Source organism: Chironomus tepperi, unplaced genomic scaffold (genome assembly GCF_022539635.2).
Source record: "Chironomus tepperi strain 1889 unplaced genomic scaffold, CSIRO-AGI_Ctep_v1 contig_196, whole genome shotgun sequence".
Classification (NCBI taxonomy): domain Eukaryota; kingdom Metazoa; phylum Arthropoda; class Insecta; order Diptera; family Chironomidae; genus Chironomus; species Chironomus tepperi.
The window spans coordinates 2,159,940-2,181,771 of NW_027226318.1; the positions used below are offsets into that span (position 1 = coordinate 2,159,940).

General features: G+C 32.0%; 4 protein-coding genes across 5 annotated transcripts; all 4 read left to right on the forward strand.

Annotated features, from left to right (window-relative positions):
* Positions 1 to 85: 85 nt before the first annotated feature.
* On the forward strand, positions 86 to 999 carry LOC139089990 (thioredoxin domain-containing protein 5 homolog). Its single transcript, XM_070639655.1, has 3 exons — positions 86 to 267; positions 335 to 682; positions 741 to 999. Exons 1-3 carry the CDS (start codon positions 86 to 88, stop codon positions 997 to 999), a joined length of 789 nt encoding a protein of 262 aa, XP_070495756.1.
* Positions 1,000 to 1,213: 214 nt separating this feature from the next.
* On the forward strand, positions 1,214 to 3,364 carry LOC139089778 (thioredoxin domain-containing protein 5 homolog). Its single transcript, XM_070639381.1, has 5 exons — positions 1,214 to 1,496; positions 1,882 to 2,022; positions 2,089 to 2,343; positions 2,455 to 2,853; positions 2,915 to 3,364. The coding sequence occupies exons 1-5, from the start codon at positions 1,321 to 1,323 to the stop codon at positions 3,183 to 3,185; spliced, it is 1,242 nt and encodes a 413-aa protein (XP_070495482.1). The 5' UTR covers positions 1,214 to 1,320; the 3' UTR covers positions 3,186 to 3,364.
* A 1,193-nt stretch (positions 3,365 to 4,557) lies between these two features.
* On the forward strand, positions 4,558 to 8,975 carry yellow-c (L-dopachrome tautomerase yellow-c). The gene is made up of 4 exons (XM_070639378.1): positions 4,558 to 4,854; positions 7,431 to 7,833; positions 8,006 to 8,235; positions 8,384 to 8,975. Exons 1-4 carry the CDS (start codon positions 4,643 to 4,645, stop codon positions 8,835 to 8,837), a joined length of 1,299 nt encoding a protein of 432 aa, XP_070495479.1. The 5' UTR covers positions 4,558 to 4,642; the 3' UTR covers positions 8,838 to 8,975.
* A 464-nt stretch (positions 8,976 to 9,439) lies between these two features.
* Positions 9,440 to 17,826, forward strand: Gdh (glutamate dehydrogenase, mitochondrial). Of its 2 annotated transcripts, XM_070639369.1 has the most exons (10): positions 9,440 to 9,761; positions 9,851 to 10,088; positions 13,930 to 13,997; positions 14,071 to 14,214; positions 14,283 to 14,412; positions 14,772 to 15,079; positions 15,138 to 15,447; positions 15,776 to 15,814; positions 16,620 to 16,769; positions 17,119 to 17,826. In XM_070639369.1, the coding sequence occupies exons 1-10, from the start codon at positions 9,591 to 9,593 to the stop codon at positions 17,238 to 17,240; spliced, it is 1,680 nt and encodes a 559-aa protein (XP_070495470.1). In that variant the 5' UTR covers positions 9,440 to 9,590; the 3' UTR covers positions 17,241 to 17,826. The 2 variants fall into 2 exon arrangements, with proteins under 2 accessions (XP_070495470.1, XP_070495471.1); XM_070639370.1 differs by lacking the exon at positions 15,776 to 15,814 and having other exon boundaries at positions 9,441 to 9,761.
* Positions 17,827 to 21,832: the final 4,006 nt, after the last annotated feature.

Below are 21,832 nucleotides of genomic sequence, written 5' to 3' on the forward strand. Positions count from 1 at the left end.
TCAAGCTAAGTCTCATTCAAGCCGTTTGCCAGTGAAAACCTTATGTGAATTCTATACTCAAAGTGTGTCACTTGAAGCTACCCAAATGAAGACAACTGTTGCATTCACAATTTTGATTGTGATGTCACATTTTAGACTTCACAGTTGCTTGACTGCCAATAGATCTGATGACGTCGCATACTTAGCATTTCCAATTGAGCTGACAGATCAAAATTTTACAGAAAGTGTAAAAGATAACAATTATTTAGTGATATTCTACTGGTCAGAGTAAGTCTTGGGATTTGAACACTATTTTGATTGTACCTTTATGGATCTAACTGGATCTTACTTTCAGGAATGAAATATCACATAATATACGGATCACAATGCATTTACTATCAGAAATTTTCAATGCCAATTTGAAAATTGGATATATAGATTGTAATGAGAATAATCAAACGTGTTTAGATAATGGCATTGCTGCAGATATTTCCAAATCTTATGTTCTGAAACTATACAAAGTGAATGAAGTTGAAGACATAACATACACAAATGACAGTGACTATATTCATTATGTGATGGAATTCATACAAGACAATTTAGATTTGCCTGCAACAGATCAAAATGTCGTTGAGCTTACAGATAAAAACTTTAAGGAACTAACTTCAAACGGAAGTTGGATTGTTGATTTCTACTTCCCTTGGTAAGATGTAATTATAAACTCTTTAAATTTGAATTTTAATTCAGTTTGGACATTCCAGGTGCATTCATGCTAAGAACCTTGAACCAACTTTGGATAAATTATCATCAGTATTGGAACAAGATGCATCAGTAAACATTGGAAAAATTGATTGTGTCAAGTACGAATGGACGACTTGTAAAGAAAACTTTATCGTCAACTCTCCAACAATATTATGGTTTGAAAATGGAAGGAGAACTGACAGATTTCACGGACGTCCTTCACTCAAAACGTTAAAATCTTTTGTCGAAAACCAATTGGCATCGAAGAAAAGTAACTAGCAGTTTACAATGGAAGAATATTATTTGAAAATTGATAATGTACAGGAAATAAGTACAACGAATACTTAAAAATGTTAAAATCAAACTTTCCATATGATACAAAAAAAAACTGACAATAAAAAACCGTTAAATTCAAAAAACATGTTTTCATTTTCCAGTGGAATTTTTGGAAAGTTGGAAATATTCCAGTTGATATTTTGTGTCATTCATTTCATTCCGCATTGATAAGTTTTCGAGTTTTGAGACTGGTAGCAAATTTTCTGATTTTCTCCTAGAAATTTATTTAATTATAATAAATAAAGTGAATAAAACTAGTCCAAGATGAACTTTAAAGTACTAGCATTAGTTTGTTTGCTCGTAGCATGTGCATTTTCTGAAGAAAATGATATTGAAAATAATGAGGAAGAAGTTGCTGATTCAACAATAAACCTTACAGACGAAAATTTCGAAGGAGTAATCCAGACAAATAATTTCTTTGTCATGTTCTTTGCACCATGGTAAGTAAATGATCGTTCATAATGATTGATGAGCTAAATGAGACAGGTTTGGCACAAAAAATTGATGACTTTTCAAATATTGAGCATTTTTATTTCGGCATTTTTATTGGAAGTGTTAGTAAGGCATACAGACTAACTGTAAACATTTTTTCTATTCTAAATGAGACATATGCATGTATAAGGATGATTCTCGTGATGATAAAAATAGTCATTCAAAAATTTAATACGTGGTCAAATTTGATACATTCCAAATTATCATATTCATAAAGTCTCTTCCGCTTCTATATAGAAAACAGATGTCTTATCATTACTCGAACAAAAAAAAATGCTTATCAATTATAATGAAAGTACGTTAATGTGATATGTATTAAATTTGTCTTTTTAGGTGTCAACACTGCGTAAAACTTAAGCCTACATGGAATCAATTAGCAGAAATGCTTAATACTCAGGAAGAGAGCCGAGTAAGAATTGCCAAAGTTGACTGTACTGAAAATCATAAAACTTGTTCAGATAACGAAGTTACAAGGTAAACAAAGATTAATCTGCCGGTATTCAGTTATCAAGTATGCTGACTTTTTTCTTTATTTTTCAGCTATCCAACACTGAAATACTTCAAACTCAATGCTGACCAACCCGTTAAATATCGTTCAACACGTGATTTACCATCATTAACTGCATTCATTAACGAACAATTAGGAACATCTACACTTAAAGAAACAGAAGAAGAAGAAGCCGGTGAGGAACAAGTTGTGCCAAGCCCATTAAAGGGTCTTATTGAACTCAATGACAAGAATTTCGGAGATCTCACTTCAAAAGGAAACTGGTTCGTCAAATTCTTTGCTCCATGGTAAGTCTATATACATTTAATATTCAATGATTCATCATTTATACCAAAGTACACTTGAGTACTCGATCAAAGTACACTTCAATAATGAAAACATTTCTCTGGATCATTTAGGTGCGGTCATTGCCAACGTCTTGCTCCAATCTGGAATGATTTGGCTACAGCATTGGAACATGATGAGTCAGTCAACATTGCTAAACTCGATTGTACTGAATATCGTCCAATTTGCAAAGATTTTGATGTTAAGGGATATCCAACACTTTTATGGATTGAAGATTCAAAGAAGGTTGATAAATACAGTGGCCCACGTACAGTTGAAGACTTAAAGGCTTATGTCGAAAACAGATTAGCATCAAAGACCGGAGAAGCCAAGGAAGCAAAGGAAGAAGAAAAACCAAAACCAAAAGAAGCCACAGAAGAAGGTGAAGGAGATGTTGTTGTTGCTTTAACTGCTGATAACTTCCAACAAGTCATCAAGAATGATCTCACTTTTATCAAATTCTTTGCTCCATGGTAAGTATCCTTAAAATTTGACTTTTTAAAATTTTGTTCCTAATTTTGTGAATTTATTCAGGTGCGGACATTGCAAGAGAATGCAACCAACATGGCAACAATTGGCCTTGAAATTCGTCGGTGACGAGAAGGTCAAGATCGCTAAAGTTGACTGTACATTGACTGAGAATCGTGATTTATGCAGCGAGCAAGACGTTCAAGGTTTCCCAACCATTTTCATCTACAAGAATGGTGAAAAGATTACCGAATATAATGGAAACAGAAGCTTAGAAGATATGTTTGACTTTGTCAAGAGTCATCTTACGGTTGAAAAGTCTCGTGATGAATTGTAGATTCTTTTTTTTATACTCGTTTTCAATTTTTTTTATACAACCTTAATTTCGTGCATTTCGTATTTACCTCTTACCTTTATCTTTCATTTAAAAGTGAATGTTTTAATTTCCTCAAAACTTAGACTATATCTTAATAGAGAATTTACTTCCTTGAAAGACATTTTTGTGGTAACTAGAGAAATACTTTTCAATTAATAAAATTATTGATCTTTTTGTAGATCTCGTAAAAAATGTTGTGACTTATTTCTGGATGTTTAATGAAATTTTTAGAAAATTGGTCCACAAAATCACCATAATTGACTTGATTCTCTACAATGTGAATAACAACATCTGTTTAACTTATTCATATGATCTGGAAAAGGTCAAATGACGTGCTAAGTGGACATTGGAATTATTCTAGAAGGTTTAGACAGCTTGTTTTGATACATTCTGGCTCATTCTGGTTTCATGGCGCCATATGCAAGTTTGGTACCGTTAAAATGTAAAGTCCAAAAAATGATAATGACTGTATGATGCTGATTAACACTTGGAATCGGGGTCAAAAGTGAAAAAATTGGGAATTTACCAAATTGGCGGAGATTCCTTCTACATGATTTATTTCTCAGAACTTCATCAATGGACAGTTTTTAAAAACCATTAGTTTCCTAACAAACAGACAGGAACAACGTAATTCCTTAAATGCAACACTTTTACTTTACTTTACTTTACTTTTGTCGAAGCTAAATTAAGTTAACTCCCGTTCGCTAAGAACCGATTAAAATTTGTATGAAATGTTATACTTCACAAGTGACAGCAGAAAAAAATTCCATGCGAATTTCAATCAATTATTATCATACCAAAGCCAATTCTCAATATTTCTTCAACCTTCGGTCCACAACATTGATTCCTCAATCTTAAGTCTATTCACCCTTACAAGTTGTTGCAAAAAATAATCCAAATGTAGTAATTGAACGACCTCTAAACCATTTAAAGAATCAAAAACAAATTAGCATAAATTTCAGATTAATCATTTATGTCTAAGTCTCTCATTTCATCAGCATCACGTTTGCTAAACAAATTTTCAGCACAAACAATCAGCATCTCCACGAAAAATGTTAATTTTTAATTGACAGAAAAGTTCTATTCGTGACTTTACATTTCGCCGCCACTGAGCCGCTAGTTCTTTTTACATCGATTATCTGTTTTTGTTTTTATATTCATTCTCTATTTTTCTCTATTCATCATCATATGGCTGGCACTGCTGGCTTTGTTGTTTGTCTCTGAATATATGAAAAAGAAGAGGTTTTTGTAGAAAAAAAAAATCCAGTTTGTCAAGTCGTGAGTCTCTTTGGCAGCTAGAGAGCATTGGTAATTATACGATTATAAAATCACTGCACATATTGAGAGAGACACTCAGTCGTGATCAGCTTGCCGGTCAGTTAGTGTGGAGAAAAAAAAGAACTAAAAATTAGTGAACCATGAAGTTGATCTTGTTTATAGCTTTTGTACTGTTTGTGACAATAAATGCAAAGAAATTAGATGAAAAATATTCGTGGATGGAACTGGATTTTGCATGGCCATCAGAGGAAGTTAAACAAGAAGCTATAAAGTCTGGAAGATATGTTGAAAGTCACAATTTACCACTTGGATTGGAAGTATGGAAAGACAAAATGTTTATTACTGTGCCTAGGTAAATGTTTATTATAATTTATTAGATAATCTATCTGTTCCACTTTTGTGCTCAATTCACCTCTCGTATGCACCTATATGCGTTTTGAAACGTGAATAATAAATAAAAACTGCAAAGAATCAGCTTAGTGACTCTAAATGCATAAAAATTGATATTCATTGGATGCAAAAATTGTGAAAAAAGTTGTTGCTTGATTTGGTAATTTATGGCTTGACAGGAGCATGTGTGCAAGCTTGTCATGTTGTTTAGGATTAGACTTAATTGGTTGTACGTACATTTTGTCAGTCATTGACATTAAAAGGGGTCTAAAGGTGATTGGGACTTGAATATGACCAAGTGGTACAATAAAGCTATTAGGGCAGCCCTAAGAGCTGTCACGATTGATTCCCGTTCAATGAACTTCCAGCTATGATCGGGTAAATCAAATTGTACCAAAATCGAAAGTCTGTCTCTAAAACCCAATTTTGTGATGGACGTTATACCCAAATAATTCCCAATTAACCTCAACAATTACAGTTAGCCAAACTAGGAACTCACTTTAATTTGAAGAATTTATGAGTCATAAATCAATTATCGCATTCTTGCACATGAAAAACTAAAGCGTGAGCTCAAAATCGTGACTAGACATTAGCAATAGACCAATTTATTGCTCGTTAACGTTTTCTCACATTTCTCAGACAAAATAGCGCCAGAAGTAAAATTGAAGTCTACCAAAATATGAAAGTTTCGGGCTCTTTTTTAAAGTTTTGCTTTCATTTGTGAACGATCTTCTGAAAGGATTACGATTTTAATGATAATTGGTGATAATGAACACAAAGTCGGCATCAATGTCGAGCTGAGGAATATCTCTATAGAGTTCAATGAAATACATAGAATATGGACTGATAAGAATACATATTACTCAATGTTTAGCAGAAAAACAAGTAGGCTTTGGAAATTCCTTTTTAGAAAATACTCATTCTTGCTAAGTTCATAATTGTTTGTATTCCTGACGTAAATCTTTGAGGAATTTCCAAACCCAGATTATGGAAATTGATAAGTTTTAACTGCTTAACGGAATCTTGTGTGATCAACAATTTTTCCCCAATTTCTCGAAATCCATTAAATAATTAAAAAACTCGTATAAAGCTTTAACATCGATGATACTGAATATTACCATAATATTATTACTTCTAAGAATCATTAACATCCAAAGAACTAACCTGTCCGAAAACCCCAGATGTCAGGTTTATTTCAATTTCAATTTACATTAAGAAATCAATCAAGTTCTAGTAAAAACTAAAATTAGCCACAGTAAAAGCACCTTTGAAGGACATTAAGTACATAACAAAGTCAATTTATTCTGGAAGTGATTTGGCACACATCAATCAATTTTTTGGCATTATGTAAGAACATTTTGTTTACGACTCACATTCGGAAATGAATTATTTTGATTTATTGAATGGGAAGGAATTGACATAAAGTGGTCAAGTACAAATCTGACATTTATTATATGCTTATTAATTGGTTTTGTTTTGTGCATCGAAATTTGGTTTTGGAGTCATTCTTAAATGACGTTCAATGATTAGAGAGGGTTGGTGCCATGTCTAAATAGAATTATTGTCAATTTAACAGTTCTGTTGCTTCATTTGGATGCAATATCTCATTTGTACCAAGAGAACGTCTAGACCAAGCTAAGCTTGCTTAATCAACTATGACAAATTCCTTTTGTGATCATCCAAAATGTAAATTTCATTTAGCGAGTTTAATGAAGCAACTTGATACTTTGGGAACTAAATAGACACAATAGATATTTAATTTCGCCATTCATCTTCATCACATCCAGAATTTACATACAAAAGTCATCAAATATTCTAAACATTTTTAATTAAATAATTAGTTAAATGCTTGAGAATCAGTATATCATTGATTCTGCATGAGGTTGAAGAACTCTATACATAATAAATTTCCTAAGTACTTCTAAACATTCATAGAAGTAGAAGTCAATAGACCTTGATTAAAGAGAGACAGAGAATAAACCAGTCGACTAGATTTGCCGACGATTGTAATTGTGTGAATGAATTTAAACGCTTGTACATGCAAGAAGCGTTTAATTGAAAAATATCAAATTGCAATTAATCTTTTGGGGAGTCTTCCGTAAATGACGTCTGTCAGTAAATGGCAATTCCTTCATTCAACAGAGATTCTTGTTTAACATTGCTATTAACAGAGTAAAATTCGTAAAAAAATAGACGTCATTTATGGACAACCCCCAATTGCAAATTTTATTTACCTTTCCAAATCTATGCCTACTAAACCAAAAAAATTTATTATAGGTAGTCAAACTTCCTTTTCTATTATTTTTGCCAGTAATTATCTTTTGATCGATTTCAAGGCTGATCATAGATGAACTTCCTCTTCCGAATTTTGCAATTCACAATAGAAGTTGACAATATGTGGGTCAAATTGATTTACATTCATATGCTCACTAACAGAATAATATTTATAGAACCAAGCAATCAACAACATGACGTCATTGCCGTTGTCATGCTATTTAATTTAATAATTTGAACATCATTCTATTTACTCTGCTATAGATGGAAGAGTGGCGTGGCCAGTTCATTGAATTATTTCAAAATAAATGACGAGAAGTCACCAGTTTTGATTCCATATCCATCATGGGAAGCTAATCAACTTCCAGAGACTGAGCAAACTACAGATGCAAATTATGGCGGTGGTAGAACAGATGCAAAAGAAGCTGAGAAGGCTGGCAACTTACTTGAGATGAATAATGAGACAATTATTTCGACCTTCCGTATTAGAGCTGATGATTGTGATAGATTGTGGGTCATGGATAGTGGATTAGCTGATATTCTTGGATCACCGAAACAATGGGCACCAAATTCAATTGCTGTTTTTGACCTTAACACTGATAAATTAATCAGACGATTCATTATTCCTGAAGATCAAGTCAAAGAAGACTCATTCATTGCTAATATTGTAAGTAACTCTATTGTTGGTAGTTTGCAAATGATGTCTAAAAGGTGGTACGATGGTCTGAAGTTGTATGGAACTCCTACAGCATCACTTTTATTAGACATACTTTGTAGTGAACCACATTTCCGCATTTAACTGTATTATTAATATTATGTACCTGATCTATTAATTTCAGATCATTGACACACAAGCTTCAGACTGTAGCAATGCATTCGCTTATCTTCCTGATCTCGGTTCATATGCTGTCATTGTTTATGACTTTAAAAATGACAGATCATATCGTGTTAAGCACAATTTCTTCCACTTTGATCCACTTCAAGGTGATTTAACTGTTGGTGGAGTCAATTTCCAATGGACTGACGGAGTTTTTGGAATGGCTTTAGGCAAACCAATAAATGAACATGGGTAAGTGTGAATGCATTCTTTTACTTCCTTATAACTTGTAATCCATCGCCTTAAACTAGCTGTAACATGCCAATACAAAGTGCAATACTCTTTCTTATAATAACATTTATGCTGACATAATAACTAAACCTGTTTATTACATTTTCAGTGACCGAACAGTTTACTTCCATGCATTGGCATCAACTAAAGAATTCTCAGTTTCAAATACAGTCCTTAAGAATGAAACTTTTGCTACATCAGGTGATTCTTATTATGCATACTCACTTCTTGGAGACAGAGGAACAAAGTCACAAGCAACAGCTGAATTCTATGATGACAAGACCGATGTCATCTTCTACACACAAATTAACCGTGATGCAGTTGGATGCTGGAACATCAAAAAACCATACACACCAGAAAATCAAGGTCTTGTTGATTCCGACAGTCATACACTTGTATTCCCAAATGACTTGAAAGTTGATGACAAAGGAAATTTATATGTTTTGAGTGACAGAATGCCACTGTTCATCTATAAGAATTTGGAACCTGAAGTCAATTATAGAATTATGACTGGAAAGACAGAGGAAGTGATTGTTGGAACACCTTGTGAAAATGAAGTATAATATAATTATAAGATTTCATCGTCATCATTGTGAATTTCATGTAATGTGATTGATAAACTTAATTTTGAAACTTTATCCTACCTATTATCACTGGAATAAACCTCTTGTAGAGGATTGAATCGTACAAAAATTAATAAACTGTGTTTGCAATTTACATTTACAGAAATTAACAGATGCTGTCGTAAAATGCAATATGCTAAGTAGATTGTCAATCCATAATAATAATCATTTGACGCAAATCACACTTAAATCACGAACCACGTGTTGACTTTCTTTCAACTTACCTACATGAAATGACCGTTATTCGAAAAATTTGAATTTTTAAAAAATCAAGGGTCGTGACTACGCGGCGGATTATTTTTAAATTTCTGTGAGGAATTTCTAGAAATAATTGTAAAATCCGTGTTTTTTATGTTAAATTAGTTAAATAAGTTATTTATTGACGATATAAGACTGAGATCTAATACATTCAAATAGTATTTCATTGAAAGTTTCAGTAAAAAGGTAAGTTTCATAAATAAATCATAGCAATTCGAAAATTCGAAAAACAAGACGTAAGGAAAAATAAAAAGAGAATTAAAAACTTTTTTTTCTCAGACTATTTTCTCATTTATTCTGTAGCTTTACGATAGTAAAGACGCGTCGTCCAGCTCAGATTGTCCGGGATATTTTATTTAGGTTTAAAATTCTTGTAGATAACTTGAAGTTTGTGTGAAAAAAAAATCAGATTAAAAATTTTTTGAAGAAAAAAAAATGTATCACTTGAAAAATATCGCTAAATCTCCCTTGGTCACCAAGGAACTCACAAGAGCTCTGCCAGTTGCCTTAAGTTCGAAACAACAATGCCGTGGATATACAGGACATCAAATTCCAGAACGTTTACAACATATTCCAACTGCCGCTAATCCATTATTCTTCGATATGGTATGTATAAGAATTAATAATTTATAAATGTCTCTTTTTGCTGTTCTATGTTCCATTCGAAAAAATATTAATCATGTCATATGATACAGGTTGAATATTTCTTCCATCGCGGGTGTCAAGTTGTTGAGGACTCATTGGTTGAAAATATGAAGGAACGATCATCATTAGAAGAGAAACGCAACAAAGTTCGTGGTATCTTGAGCTTGATGCAGGCATGCGATCACATTATTGAAATTACTTTCCCACTTCGTCGTGATAATGGTGTTTATGAAAACATCACAGGATACCGTGCACAACATTCAAGCCATCGTACACCAACAAAAGGAGGTAAGTCATGAGACAGTCATTCAATGTATTTCGGCTAATTTAAAGAAAATTTTAAGAACTTTTTGCTGTTGCATAATCACAAAAACGAAAATGTAGGAATAATGTGAAGTGTGTACTTATTACAAAGTGTTTTCGTTCAATGACCCATTAAAACAAGTGCTCTAAATTTGATTCAAACACATGCTTTTGCTCTTTTTATCAGACCCGCTAATTATTTTCTTTTTAACCAAAAAGAAAAGTGAAAAGGAAACGCTGAAAATCATTTTGTTTTCCCTGTGTTATGTTCTATGTGTGAATAGGAAAACTATTTATAGCCATAAGAAAACTATAAATGTATTATAAAAATATTTGCACATCAAAAAACTTTGCAAATAGCTCTATTTGTCTGGTGGATGGAGCATGTGCATTTAAAAATAAAAATGAACACTCAAAAATGAGAAGAGAGGATAGAATTACTCCCAGTAATGTTTACATTATCGATTTTCGTTATGTCGGTTCAGGCTCATCTAATTTTTTTTGCCTTTTTATGAAAATATAGAAAAAAACATGGAAGTGATTATGTCGCTAATTATATAATCCACATATATATTTTGAAATTGACATTGAAATTGATATTTCGAGTGCCTGCAGAATGAAAAATGTGTAAAAACTACAATAATATTTGTTATCATTCCGAAAAAAAAAATTATTGTTAACTCGATTCATGTGTCGAATTTGGTGATAACGCGACAATATACATAAGAATGATTTTTTGTGTGTAATAATTATGATTAAGTAATCACTCGATATTTATCAAATACTATTGCTTACTATAAATCATTTAATGCCAAATCACTCAAGTATCAATTAGCACGTTTATGGTATTTATGGAATAGTTAAATAGACATGTTTATGTCACTTGGTAACAATTGATATTTGTTGACTTCCACAATTGTTATCACAAATATTTGTGCATCATATCAACTCCAGACGAAAATTATTTCGTCCATGAGACGTACAAGCATTTTTAAAAAATAAATAAATGTGCTCTAAATTAAAAATAAAATTAGTTTACACCTCTTGTGAGATTATCGTCATTCGACACTTGAAAAAGGCAATTTTATTGCCTTATATCACTCAGATTTATTTGATTAGAATAATTTTAGCTGATAATGTCGTAAAAATTGTTTTCATTAATTTTGTAGGCACGACTTTATTTAGTTATCCATTCCGATAATACTTGACTGCAATAAGTATCGTCAATGTAATTTTCCAATTGATTGCATATTCATTCTATTGTTGGGTTTATTGTACACTAGAAGTGATTCTTGTCATGAGTGACGGAAGAGTGTGACAGTTACAATGTGATTATACATTTGATGTGACTTTTTGAGGGCCAAGTACATGAAAATGAACAATTTTAGAAGCCCTAACTGATTGCAAGTTGTTCATATGATTGAAATGTATCCAATAACATTGAGAAGAAGCCATACATTTGTAGATGTAATAAGGAAAACGATACGAATTATCTCGAGAGATTAGAGGATTAGGAAGTTACAATAAAGGCGTAAAAATCTAATCACGAATTGATGAAGGAAAATTACAGATAAACTTTATTTCATACCTGCCAGACAAATTGTTAAGCAGGTAAAGGCTTCTGTTTAATCGACATAAAAAGTTTCTGCAAATTTGCTCCAATTTTATTATTAAATTCAGTACAAAAACACACAGAAAGTTCCTCGAACGAAAAAACTATGCAAACATTAGCACAGAAAACTGTTTTTAAGCTATCGCGTGACAATCACGTGTCAACAGACATTTAAGTGGGCAAACGACTTTCGAGTTGGCTTTTTAAACCGTTTGCATAGACATTTCTAAAAATTAGTCATTTGTCTTCTTAACTGCATTCAAAGAAGAAATGAAATAATTTTTTTAAATTCTCTCTTTTTGCTTAATTTTCGTCCAGCATACATACATGCTCAAATTCCACTGTGTTATTTGATAACGACTGGTTTCTCTTACGATCTTCATCTTCAACGCATGCGATTTTAATGATCATGTGGCTTAGTTACTATTGGCTGAAAGATCATAAACAAAAATATATTTTTATGATTACATCTTCTGTGGGACTGTGGCCGGTGTTTTTTTTTTTTGATGATATTCTGATTTGCAACCTTGAAAATATTCAAAAAAATAACTGTTAATGACCGGATAGGACTTTTTGACTTCAAAAAAAGCCTTAAACTTGCATTTATTGAGTTTAAAATTTACTTGAGTATAGACGATGCTAATTTTCCAAACAAATTGACGCACGAAGGCTCAAATTTTTAAAGTTGATCACCTTAGAAGTACTTATTTACGTCATTGTCATATGGTTGCTAATTGATGTTTATCAATTCATAATTTGGTCAATAAACTGACATGTAACGAGAGTTTTTGTGTCACACAACAACACAATGTTGCGACTCATTTTATCTGTGACATTTCGTAAATGAATTTTGCGATGCAATATAGCCTGTAATCCTTTTATGCAACCGTGTGACATTGAGATTGCAACAAAATTACGACGTTTTAAAGAATTAGTTTCGAGATTACTGATAAAATCAAATCCAATTGATTAATTAATCAAAAATACATTCTTATCAATTTCGTTGATAACTTTATCCATAAGTGATTATTGTGCTGAATCATTGTTAAGATAAATACAATGTGACATCTGTGTAATTTGGCTATGTCGAAAACTATGTCGTAAAAAATCGAATGTTGTTCCTATCAGTTTTAAGGAAACTCGGTTAATGAAATTGTAATTGAATGTGGACGCACTTAGTTTCAGTGTTTATAAATGAATGCCCTGTAGATCAGAAGTTCTCAAAATATTTTCAATTCTGTTTTTGATGTGCTTTATTTTCTAAACGGCCTTCAAATGTGTTGATTATAAATAATCCTCAAAAATACACAATTTACGACGAAAACGTATTTTCCGTCTTTAACACAAAAAATATTGAGCAAAAAAACAAAATTTAATACAAAAAAATATATTTTATTGCTCGGCATCTGTGTACCTCATAAAAAGAACTATTCATTGGCCCCTATTTCGTGTGATTCTTATTTACACTTGACTTAGTGATAAGAGAAGTGTCTTAGTGCTCACATATGCTTAGTATAATCAGTGATCTTCGCATGTAAATTTGTCAAAAAATAAACTGGAAGAAGTAAACATCATAATTAAATTTTTACGTTTATACTGTCTAAAAGACAGAAAGAGTATAAAAAAAGACTGTCTAATCTCCTCTACATATAAGCTCGAGAGGCTCGATAACGAAAATAGAAATATAAACATGATGAAGGTGTGTCAGAAAAAGTTTGTGACGTCATTTTATTTCGATCATATGATCATTTTTGAGCATTTATCGACTGAATTTTCCTCGATGTCTATAACATTCACATTAACACTATTGCGGTTGTTCTAAATTTAAACATTTTTTTTGTGCTGTATGTCTTAATTGTAAGAGGTTCAAGGTCTTTTTGAGTTGTTTGCTTTCCTCCTTCCTTACTTTTCGGGTTAAATTTATAGTTTGATGTGTTGTCTTTATGATAACTGTGCGATGAGAACTCAGACGATAATGCTTATATTCTTTTGATATTTAACGTATCAAAAATTCTTCCTATGTATAATTTTTTACGGCATCTTCTGCAGAATATGCTTAATATTCTGATATTTTTCCTACATTTTAATTTATGTGCATTTACGTAAACGAAGCTAAAATTTTGAGTTTATTTTCCTCAAAAATATAGCACACTGTTGCCAAAATACTAATGAATATTTTTTTGTTTGTTTGTTCGTCTTCTTATCACTTTTTAGGTATTCGCTTCTCAATGGACGTTTGCCGTGATGAGGTGAAAGCATTGTCAGCATTGATGACATTCAAGGTGACACACATAAGTCATTTAGAATCAAATGAATCAAAACTTATCTAACATTTTTTATTAAAAAATTTCACAGTGCGCTTGTGTTGATGTTCCATTCGGTGGTGCTAAGGCTGGTATTAAGATTAATCCAAAAGAATATTCAGAACATGAATTGGAGAAAATTACACGTCGTTTTGCCCTTGAATTGGCAAAGAAGGGATTCTTGGCACCAGGCATTGTAAGTTCTTAAGCTTTCATAATTTTTTGGACTTTTTTTATGACATTCTTTGCTTTTTCTGTTTAAAGGATGTCCCAGCTCCAGATATGGGAACTGGCGAACGTGAAATGAGCTGGATCGCTGATACATACGCTAAGACTGTTGGATATCAAGATATCAATGCACATGCCTGTGTTACTGGCAAACCAATCAACCAAGGTAAATTGTTATTTCCTTCATTAAATTTCTATTTGGGACATTAAGTTTGTGTAACTTCAACGAGAAGATAAAGTTTTATTAGATGTCATTGGGTTTGGAGTGCTTCTTTATCAATTTAGATGTTTTATGAGACCTCACACGAAACTTAATTAGTAATTCTTTAATTAAGTCCTTGACTTTCTTATGAACTTGCATTTATGATATGCATATGTGGTTATTATTGAATTTTGTTATTTGAAAAACACAATAAATGGGATATAGACTGCAGGAGGGGAATTGCGCTTTATCAACAAGCAAATAATCGCAAAAAATGTTTCGTAATTTTCTATAATACTACTTCAATTTATTTTTCACAACAGGTGGTATTCACGGACGTGTTTCAGCTACTGGACGTGGTGTTTTCCACGGTATTGAAAACTTCATCAACGAAGCAGCTTACATGAGCCAAATTGGAACAACTCCAGGATGGGGTGGAAAGACATTCATCGTTCAAGGTTTCGGTAATGTCGGTCTTCACACATGTCGTTATTTGACAAGAGCTGGTGCAGCTTGTATTGGTGTTATTGAATATGATGGCGCAATCTACAACCCACAAGGTATTGACCCAAAGGCATTGGAAGATTACCGTAATGAAAATGGAACAATTGTTGGATTCCCAGGAGCTCAGGTAAGTCACAAGATTTTTATGTCATAGATTAGTTGCTAATTGATTCTTATTTTTTCAGCCATACGAAGGAGAAAATTTGATGTTTGAAGAATGTGATATCTTTGTCCCAGCTGCAGTTGAAAAAGTCATTACAAGCGAAAATGCTGGTAAAATTAAGGCAAAGATTATTGCCGAAGCTGCCAACGGACCAACAACACCCGCCGCTGAAAAGATCCTCATTGATCGTAACATTCTCGTCATTCCCGATTTATACATTAACGCTGGTGGTGTAACAGTCTCCTTCTTCGAATGGCTCAAGAACCTTAATCATGTCTCATATGGACGTCTTACATTCAAATATGAACGTGAATCAAATTATCACCTTTTAGGTGAGTAACACATTTATTTCTGATTTTAATTTATTTTTATACACGCTTAATATTTCTTTTTGGTTTAGTATGGAATCGCACTTATCTCTTATTATTATTTTTATTTCATATTTCAATATGCTATCGCTAAGTTTAAAATTCTTTGCTTTACTTATTTTGCCAAAAACGAAAACAAAAACAACGCAGATGAATTTTTTTTGACAGAGAATATTTTTAATGGTTTTTATTTTTCTTTTTCCCTTCCATTTTTGACAAAAAAAAAAATATGTATGAAAATTGGTTTACGCACAAATATAAAAATATATACTGCAAACTAAATTGTATATAGCTTCAATTGAAGAATCTCTTGATAAGGCGCTACAAGACAGTAACGTATCTGTTTCAATGTTTAAATTTGCTAATTTTGTGCATCATTATTTCTGAAAAGAACCTGATCCTTGAAAATCAGACTTGATTTATGTGCTAGTTTGCTCTTGGTGGATTTGCAAATTTAATTGCTAAGAGCAAACGGAAGTGTTAAGGTTGAAATCATTGTTACTGTTGTCTATATGTTCTCTGTCAGTTGGTATTGGGATGAAATTATGGAAATCTAGGGAAAATTTATCAAAATTACTAACTTTTTAATGAAATCTGGTCTAACAATTAGTCATAAATGTGTGTTGCAACATAAATTGTGTCAAAAACTTGAATATGACATGAATACAACATGTTCAATGTTTCGAAACATGTATCGTGATTTAGATTGTGTCTTATGTGCTGTCACAGATAAAATGTTGTGTGTGACATACATTTGTCATGAAACATGTCTCATCAATATGTCACACAGCTTACAGATACAGCTTTAAAGCGCCAAACTCAAACAAACATCAATCCGATTAAGGATTTAAAAATGAGATTTCAACCTTATCTAGCCATAAATAATGACTGACAACTAGATATTAGAAACCTTTTTTTGCAAGTTTGAATGATCAAATTGACTTAATTTCATTATGAATTGAAAGTTTTGTTATTTAATCTTTTTAAGTACAAATTCCTTTATTAATCTCTCCTTTATTAATATTCTTTCAACCCTTAACGTTGATCACACCTTAAAAAGTTCACAGAATTAGTTAGATGTTTGCAGCATGAGTATAAATTGATTTGCTAATGTAATATTTTCTATATCCCTACAGAAAGTGTACAAGAATCATTAGAAAGACGTTTCGGACGCGTTGGTGGAAGAATTCCAGTAACACCATCAGAAGCCTTCCAAAAGAGAATTTCTGGTGCATCAGAAAAAGATATTGTACATTCTGGACTTGATTACACAATGGAACGTTCAGGTATGCTTGTTTCTATGCAAAATATATTTGATGAATGGAAGTAATCATGCATTTTCTACGTGGGTCAATTCTATTTTTGGATTATAAGTTTTCAATAGATAAGGACCGCAAACTGATTGCGGTTAGAGACATTTGATTGAATAAGCCGTAATCTAGAGTCATTAGTCATGATTAAATGACCGAAAAATAATCATAAAATTTGATTCCTGTGGTGAATCATTAAATTTATATTAGATTGTGGCTAGTTCTGATCTTTTTGTAATACTTTGTTAGAGAGTCATTACTTCCTATTCATTTTAAGTGAGCAAAAAACCACAAAACCGCAATATTAATAATTCTTTCTTTATAGCCCGCAACATCATGAGAACCGCTGCACGCTTCAACCTTGGTCTTGACTTGAGAACAGCAGCTTATATTAATTCAATTGAGAAAATCTTCACAACATACCGTGATGCTGGATTAGCATTCTAAATATGATGAATATCGATGCTGAAGAATGAAGCATACACACACATTCAAATTATATTTCAACAAGACATTTAAACCGTATTTTTTTTCCTCCTGATTCTTATACCTCTTTGTTAACTTTTATTTTTCGAAATTTTTGACATTACTCCTGATTTATGTATGTGAACCCTGCCATGTACTTTTTAATCTATTAAACATGAAACAATTTCTGTTACATAATTATTATTGGCTTTTTACTTTAGATTGATATGATTTGTAGCTTAGAAATGTCCACACAATAAGAGTGGATCTTGGTTAGCAATAAGTATTTGTAGTTTTGTTGCCATAAATCGAGGAATCATTTCATGTTTTCTTTGAGATATGGGAGTTGCTCAATTAGCGATGCTTCCTAATTTAAGCATGGAAGTTTATCAATTTAATGCATTTTTTCTCATTTGCCCTGTGTAATTTGTTAACTAAAGCACTTTTTGTCCTGTCTGACACTCTTAAATGCAAATGAAGCCTAACATTTTTACACTATGTACTCAGAAATATTTGAAAAATATTTGGAGAATAAAAGAATGATTTGTTGTTTTAATTTTAGACAAAATCGATGAAATTCTTATTTATTTATAAGCGCCATAAATCTTTTACAGCAGACAATTTGGCTTGATTTCATCTCTAGAGTCAATGGACTCTAATTTGCATTCATTTTGCAGCCGTTGAATTTAAATTTCATGCAACAAGTGATTTCAATGTTTTACGAATGTTTCGTACCCACTGCAATGTTTTGATACAATGTTTTTGAGATTTGAATTTTTTTCGACCGTTAAAATAATTTTGAATTATTTTCAGTTCTTCCATCTTTTTAAGTTAGTCAAAATTATACTCAGTTCTATTGAGTGTACCATAGCATCAACCATCTCCTTGTAAAGCTAGTCCGCGACAGTCATAAAGTAAGATGACAAACTGTGTCACAGTAGTAAAAGTTTGAGAATCACAACTTCATGGTTCCATTTTGGGCATGTGACATGCATTTCTGCATCGAAAATAACAATCCACAAAATAAATTATTTAAAAACTACCAAAGCAAGTCAAACATTTTTGTGTGCTAATTCGTCTTATTCAAAAGTATCACAAAACATAGCTCAACATTTACCCAACATCTCCTAATTTATGCAAAGACTATCCAAAAAAAAAAAATGTTTTTCTGTTTCCTAATGTTTCACATTTGTCTTTTAGTGCCTTACAGGGCATCATAACATAAAAATGGAGTTTGTCAGAAAACTACACAAAAAATAATTTGCAATTATAATGACCATGTCTCTATCGGGTAGCATAAAACTTTTTTCACATTCTCGTATTTTGTTTTTAGCAAATTTTAATTTAATTGACTTTTTAGAATGATGTGATAAATGTTAGGAATAGAAGAGAAAAGTTTTGTGCTTTTTTTCTTTTTTTTTGTTTGGGTTTTCAACATGTTTTGTGATTCTTTTAAGCATAAACAAATATGTGCAGGATTGAAGAATGTTTTCCTAGTCCGAAATGTCAATAGGACATTAAAAATGGATGCTTAAAGTATCTTGTTTTAAATTGAATGAGTTTGATGCTGGACAGTATTGAGAATTTGGTTAGGATGAAAATGAGATGCTGACTGATCCAAAGATAACAGAGTTAATACCTTGTATCATTGACATATGGGAAAAGTTTGCCCTTATCTGATCAATTATTCTTAAAAATTTCTATCTATAGATGAAGGCTTAGCAGTTAATCAAATAAGTTTGATTATAAGTCATGAAGATGGAACGTGAGCATGTCTGTAAGTGAAAGTGATGTTAATTCATTGGATTATTAAGTATCTACTGAATTAATCATGAGAATCCAGTGTTATTAAAATCGACTAGTGAACCATGGTAGGTCAACGATCAAGACTAATCTGAATCTATGCTCTACGACAGAATATTGCAGTATTTCTCAGAAACACTAAATCACTACACCGTACACGCATATGTTTGCCAGTGTTGTCCAAACTCTGTGCCTCGACTACGTAGGAAGTCAGATTCTATTTTGCTTCCTTCTCCGATTTCGTGTTGCTCGGGTGAGTCTATAAAGTCATAACTAGATAAATACAAAAAATGTATCACTTCATATTACAGCAAAATCATCTTTCAGTGAACCATAGTCAAGCAAAACTATTGACCAGATCAATATACTATCTAACTTGTATGATGGTGATGATACAAGCTCTCTCTATAGTTTAATTCTCATCAATAATAATAAAAATTACTTGAAACTTTCTTCTTAGAAGGAAGAAACTTTTTCGATTTGTAATAAATGGAATTCTCATCGTCGTTACATTCATAAGTAATGTAATTTTGCTTCGACATGAAATGGAAGTTGCGATGTGATGATGGTATGGATATGAAATGAGGGGACATAAGCGCATGTTTGTATTATGGCGAATTTAGGTTAGAATTTACGGCAGATGAGTTGCTGGATGTGTTTCATTAGACGCAAATTGAGAATTGAACCTTGTCTATGAGTTAACTTGAGTGAGGTCATGAAAGTCATATCCAATTGGGAGTTTAAAGCACTTCTAACTCTATTTAACTGAAGATATCCGTTGATGTGTTCTGATGGCACCATGACAGCCGTTTTCAAGCCATTTTATGACAGGAAAGTTAGATTTGCTGAAATCCGCCTTTCTGCAGCAATTTAAAGAGCCTCCAAAACAGCACAGACCTGAAAATCCAGCTAAATTCTTGATAAAGAGAAACAGCATTTGAAGGAACAAAATTGCTCAATCTTATCATGAAATTTTTATTTAAAAGTAAAGAGGAAAAGTAAATTGTTCGATGAACGATAATTTAATCGAAAAAGAGCTTATGAGCACCGAGCTTTTGGATGGAAAACAATCATGACGAGAAAAAAAGTCAACAAGATGAAAATGTGGACATGCATGAAGTGCTTTACAAAGCAATTTTTTTGATTTATGCTGAAACAACCTTTTGGGATTTCATTTTATTGAATAACTGGCCTTTAGATTTACGGCTTATTTGCCCCATCTCTGGCTTTTCTTCTTTACCGTATGAATGAGAATAAAAAGAAGAACAGGCAAAAAATTGAGATCGTCCCCAAAGAGCAAAATCATCAGCCATAACCGTATTTATGAAGCTATATATCGTAAAATTTAGTGGATAAAGATGAATGGGATGTGTGTATAAAGATGTTGATGTTTTTATTGATTGATACATCTACTTTACTTTTTTTTTGCTTAGGATGATGTAAAATAAGTGATTGTAGAACTGAAAAGGGAAGCAAATATTGCTTTAAATCGCTGCATCTATTGTTTATGTGTAGATTTTATGACAGTTGAAGTTGTTTGGGAAATTGTAAACAATTTTTGAAACGCTTCTTGGAAGTCTTTGTTGATAAATGGTTTCCTTTGTTTTTGTTGCTGCTTCCGTGTTTATATGATTGATATAAATGTCAATTTAGTTAGTAATTTGGATGAATTTCTTGTTATCTTGCAATTTTTAAAATAATTTTTCTTCAAATGTGCTTAAATTGAGCTAAAACACAATTTTTTGACTTTTCTCCATATTGCGCTTGATTTTTGATAGTTTTCCTATTGATTCCTTAGTAACTGAGGCCTGTATCACTTGCTAAAATAGTAAAATTTGACTTTTTCTAACACTGATTTATTTTGGAATAAAAAAACGTGTTTTTTGAACCTAAAAAAGTTGCAAATTTAAACTTGAAAAAGCCGTTTAAAATTCATCAAATTTTGAACTTCATCATCAAATGATTTCAAATATCTCATCCTTTTAATTCAAACCAATGACCTGAGGACAATCTGTAGTTGAAAATTCTTCTATTTACCGACAATACCTAAATAAATTAAAGTTTTCAATTATGTCTAAAATACCTCAAACAATATTTTCTTTGTCATTTCTACAAAATGAACATACCTTAAGGATTTATTTTAAATTAATTGAAATTCTTGAGAATGAACAATTTTTTTTTATCTAACCTTTGCTTCCGTTTGTTTAGGACATCGGTGGAAAGTTTCTCATTGTCTGAGTGCTAAATGAGCTTTTTCACCTCAGCTTTAATAATTCATAAACATAAAGATGTAGACGATAAATTTTATTAAAGATGACATAAAAAAGAATAGACGCAATTTCACAATATTTTCCGACGAGATGAAATGCGATGCCAGATAAACTTTTTTTTCCCTCTTCCTCCCTTTAAGCATTTTGAGTGTCTTTTTCATCTTTTATTGCTCTTATCGATGATCTCACAGTCAATAAAGACGTTTTTATATAATATTTCAATGGAAGTTGAGTGGATGGGGTGAACACGGATTTTTAGGTCGTCTTTATTTCATTGACCTATTGATATAAGCGTATTAAGGAAGGAAATGATACTTTCTATTGTGAAGGAATGAATTTTAAAGCGGAAGTGAGTAATAAGGGATGATTGGAGTCGTTAGAATCATGATTTGTTTGATAATTTCATCTTTACAGTACGAAAAATGGATGTCTGTCTTATTCAAATGAGAGATTGTGTGTCTTCTGTGTCGATTTTGATCGTGATTCAGGAATGCTCTGATT

Bases quoted from the DNA above. Each gene is read 5' to 3' on its own strand.
- LOC139089990 (XM_070639655.1), top strand. From the start codon at position 86: ATGAAGACAACTGTTGCATTCACAATTTTGATTGTGATGTCACATTTT. The intron at 268-334 runs GTAAGTCTTGGG...TCTTACTTTCAG, and splicing joins GTGATATTCTACTGGTCAGA to GAATGAAATATCACATAATA. The intron at 683-740 runs GTAAGATGTAAT...TGGACATTCCAG, and splicing joins GTTGATTTCTACTTCCCTTG to GTGCATTCATGCTAAGAACC.
- LOC139089778 (XM_070639381.1), top strand. From the start codon at position 1,321: ATGAACTTTAAAGTACTAGCATTAGTTTGTTTGCTCGTAGCATGTGCA. The intron at 2,344-2,454 runs GTAAGTCTATAT...TGGATCATTTAG, and splicing joins GTCAAATTCTTTGCTCCATG to GTGCGGTCATTGCCAACGTC. The intron at 2,854-2,914 runs GTAAGTATCCTT...GAATTTATTCAG, and splicing joins ATCAAATTCTTTGCTCCATG to GTGCGGACATTGCAAGAGAA.
- yellow-c (XM_070639378.1), top strand. From the start codon at position 4,643: ATGAAGTTGATCTTGTTTATAGCTTTTGTACTGTTTGTGACAATAAAT. The intron at 4,855-7,430 runs GTAAATGTTTAT...ACTCTGCTATAG, and splicing joins ATGTTTATTACTGTGCCTAG to ATGGAAGAGTGGCGTGGCCA. The intron at 7,834-8,005 runs GTAAGTAACTCT...TATTAATTTCAG, and splicing joins ACTCATTCATTGCTAATATT to ATCATTGACACACAAGCTTC.
- Gdh (XM_070639369.1), top strand. From the start codon at position 9,591: ATGTATCACTTGAAAAATATCGCTAAATCTCCCTTGGTCACCAAGGAA. The intron at 9,762-9,850 runs GTATGTATAAGA...CATATGATACAG, and splicing joins ATCCATTATTCTTCGATATG to GTTGAATATTTCTTCCATCG. The intron at 13,998-14,070 runs GTGACACACATA...AAAATTTCACAG, and splicing joins CAGCATTGATGACATTCAAG to TGCGCTTGTGTTGATGTTCC.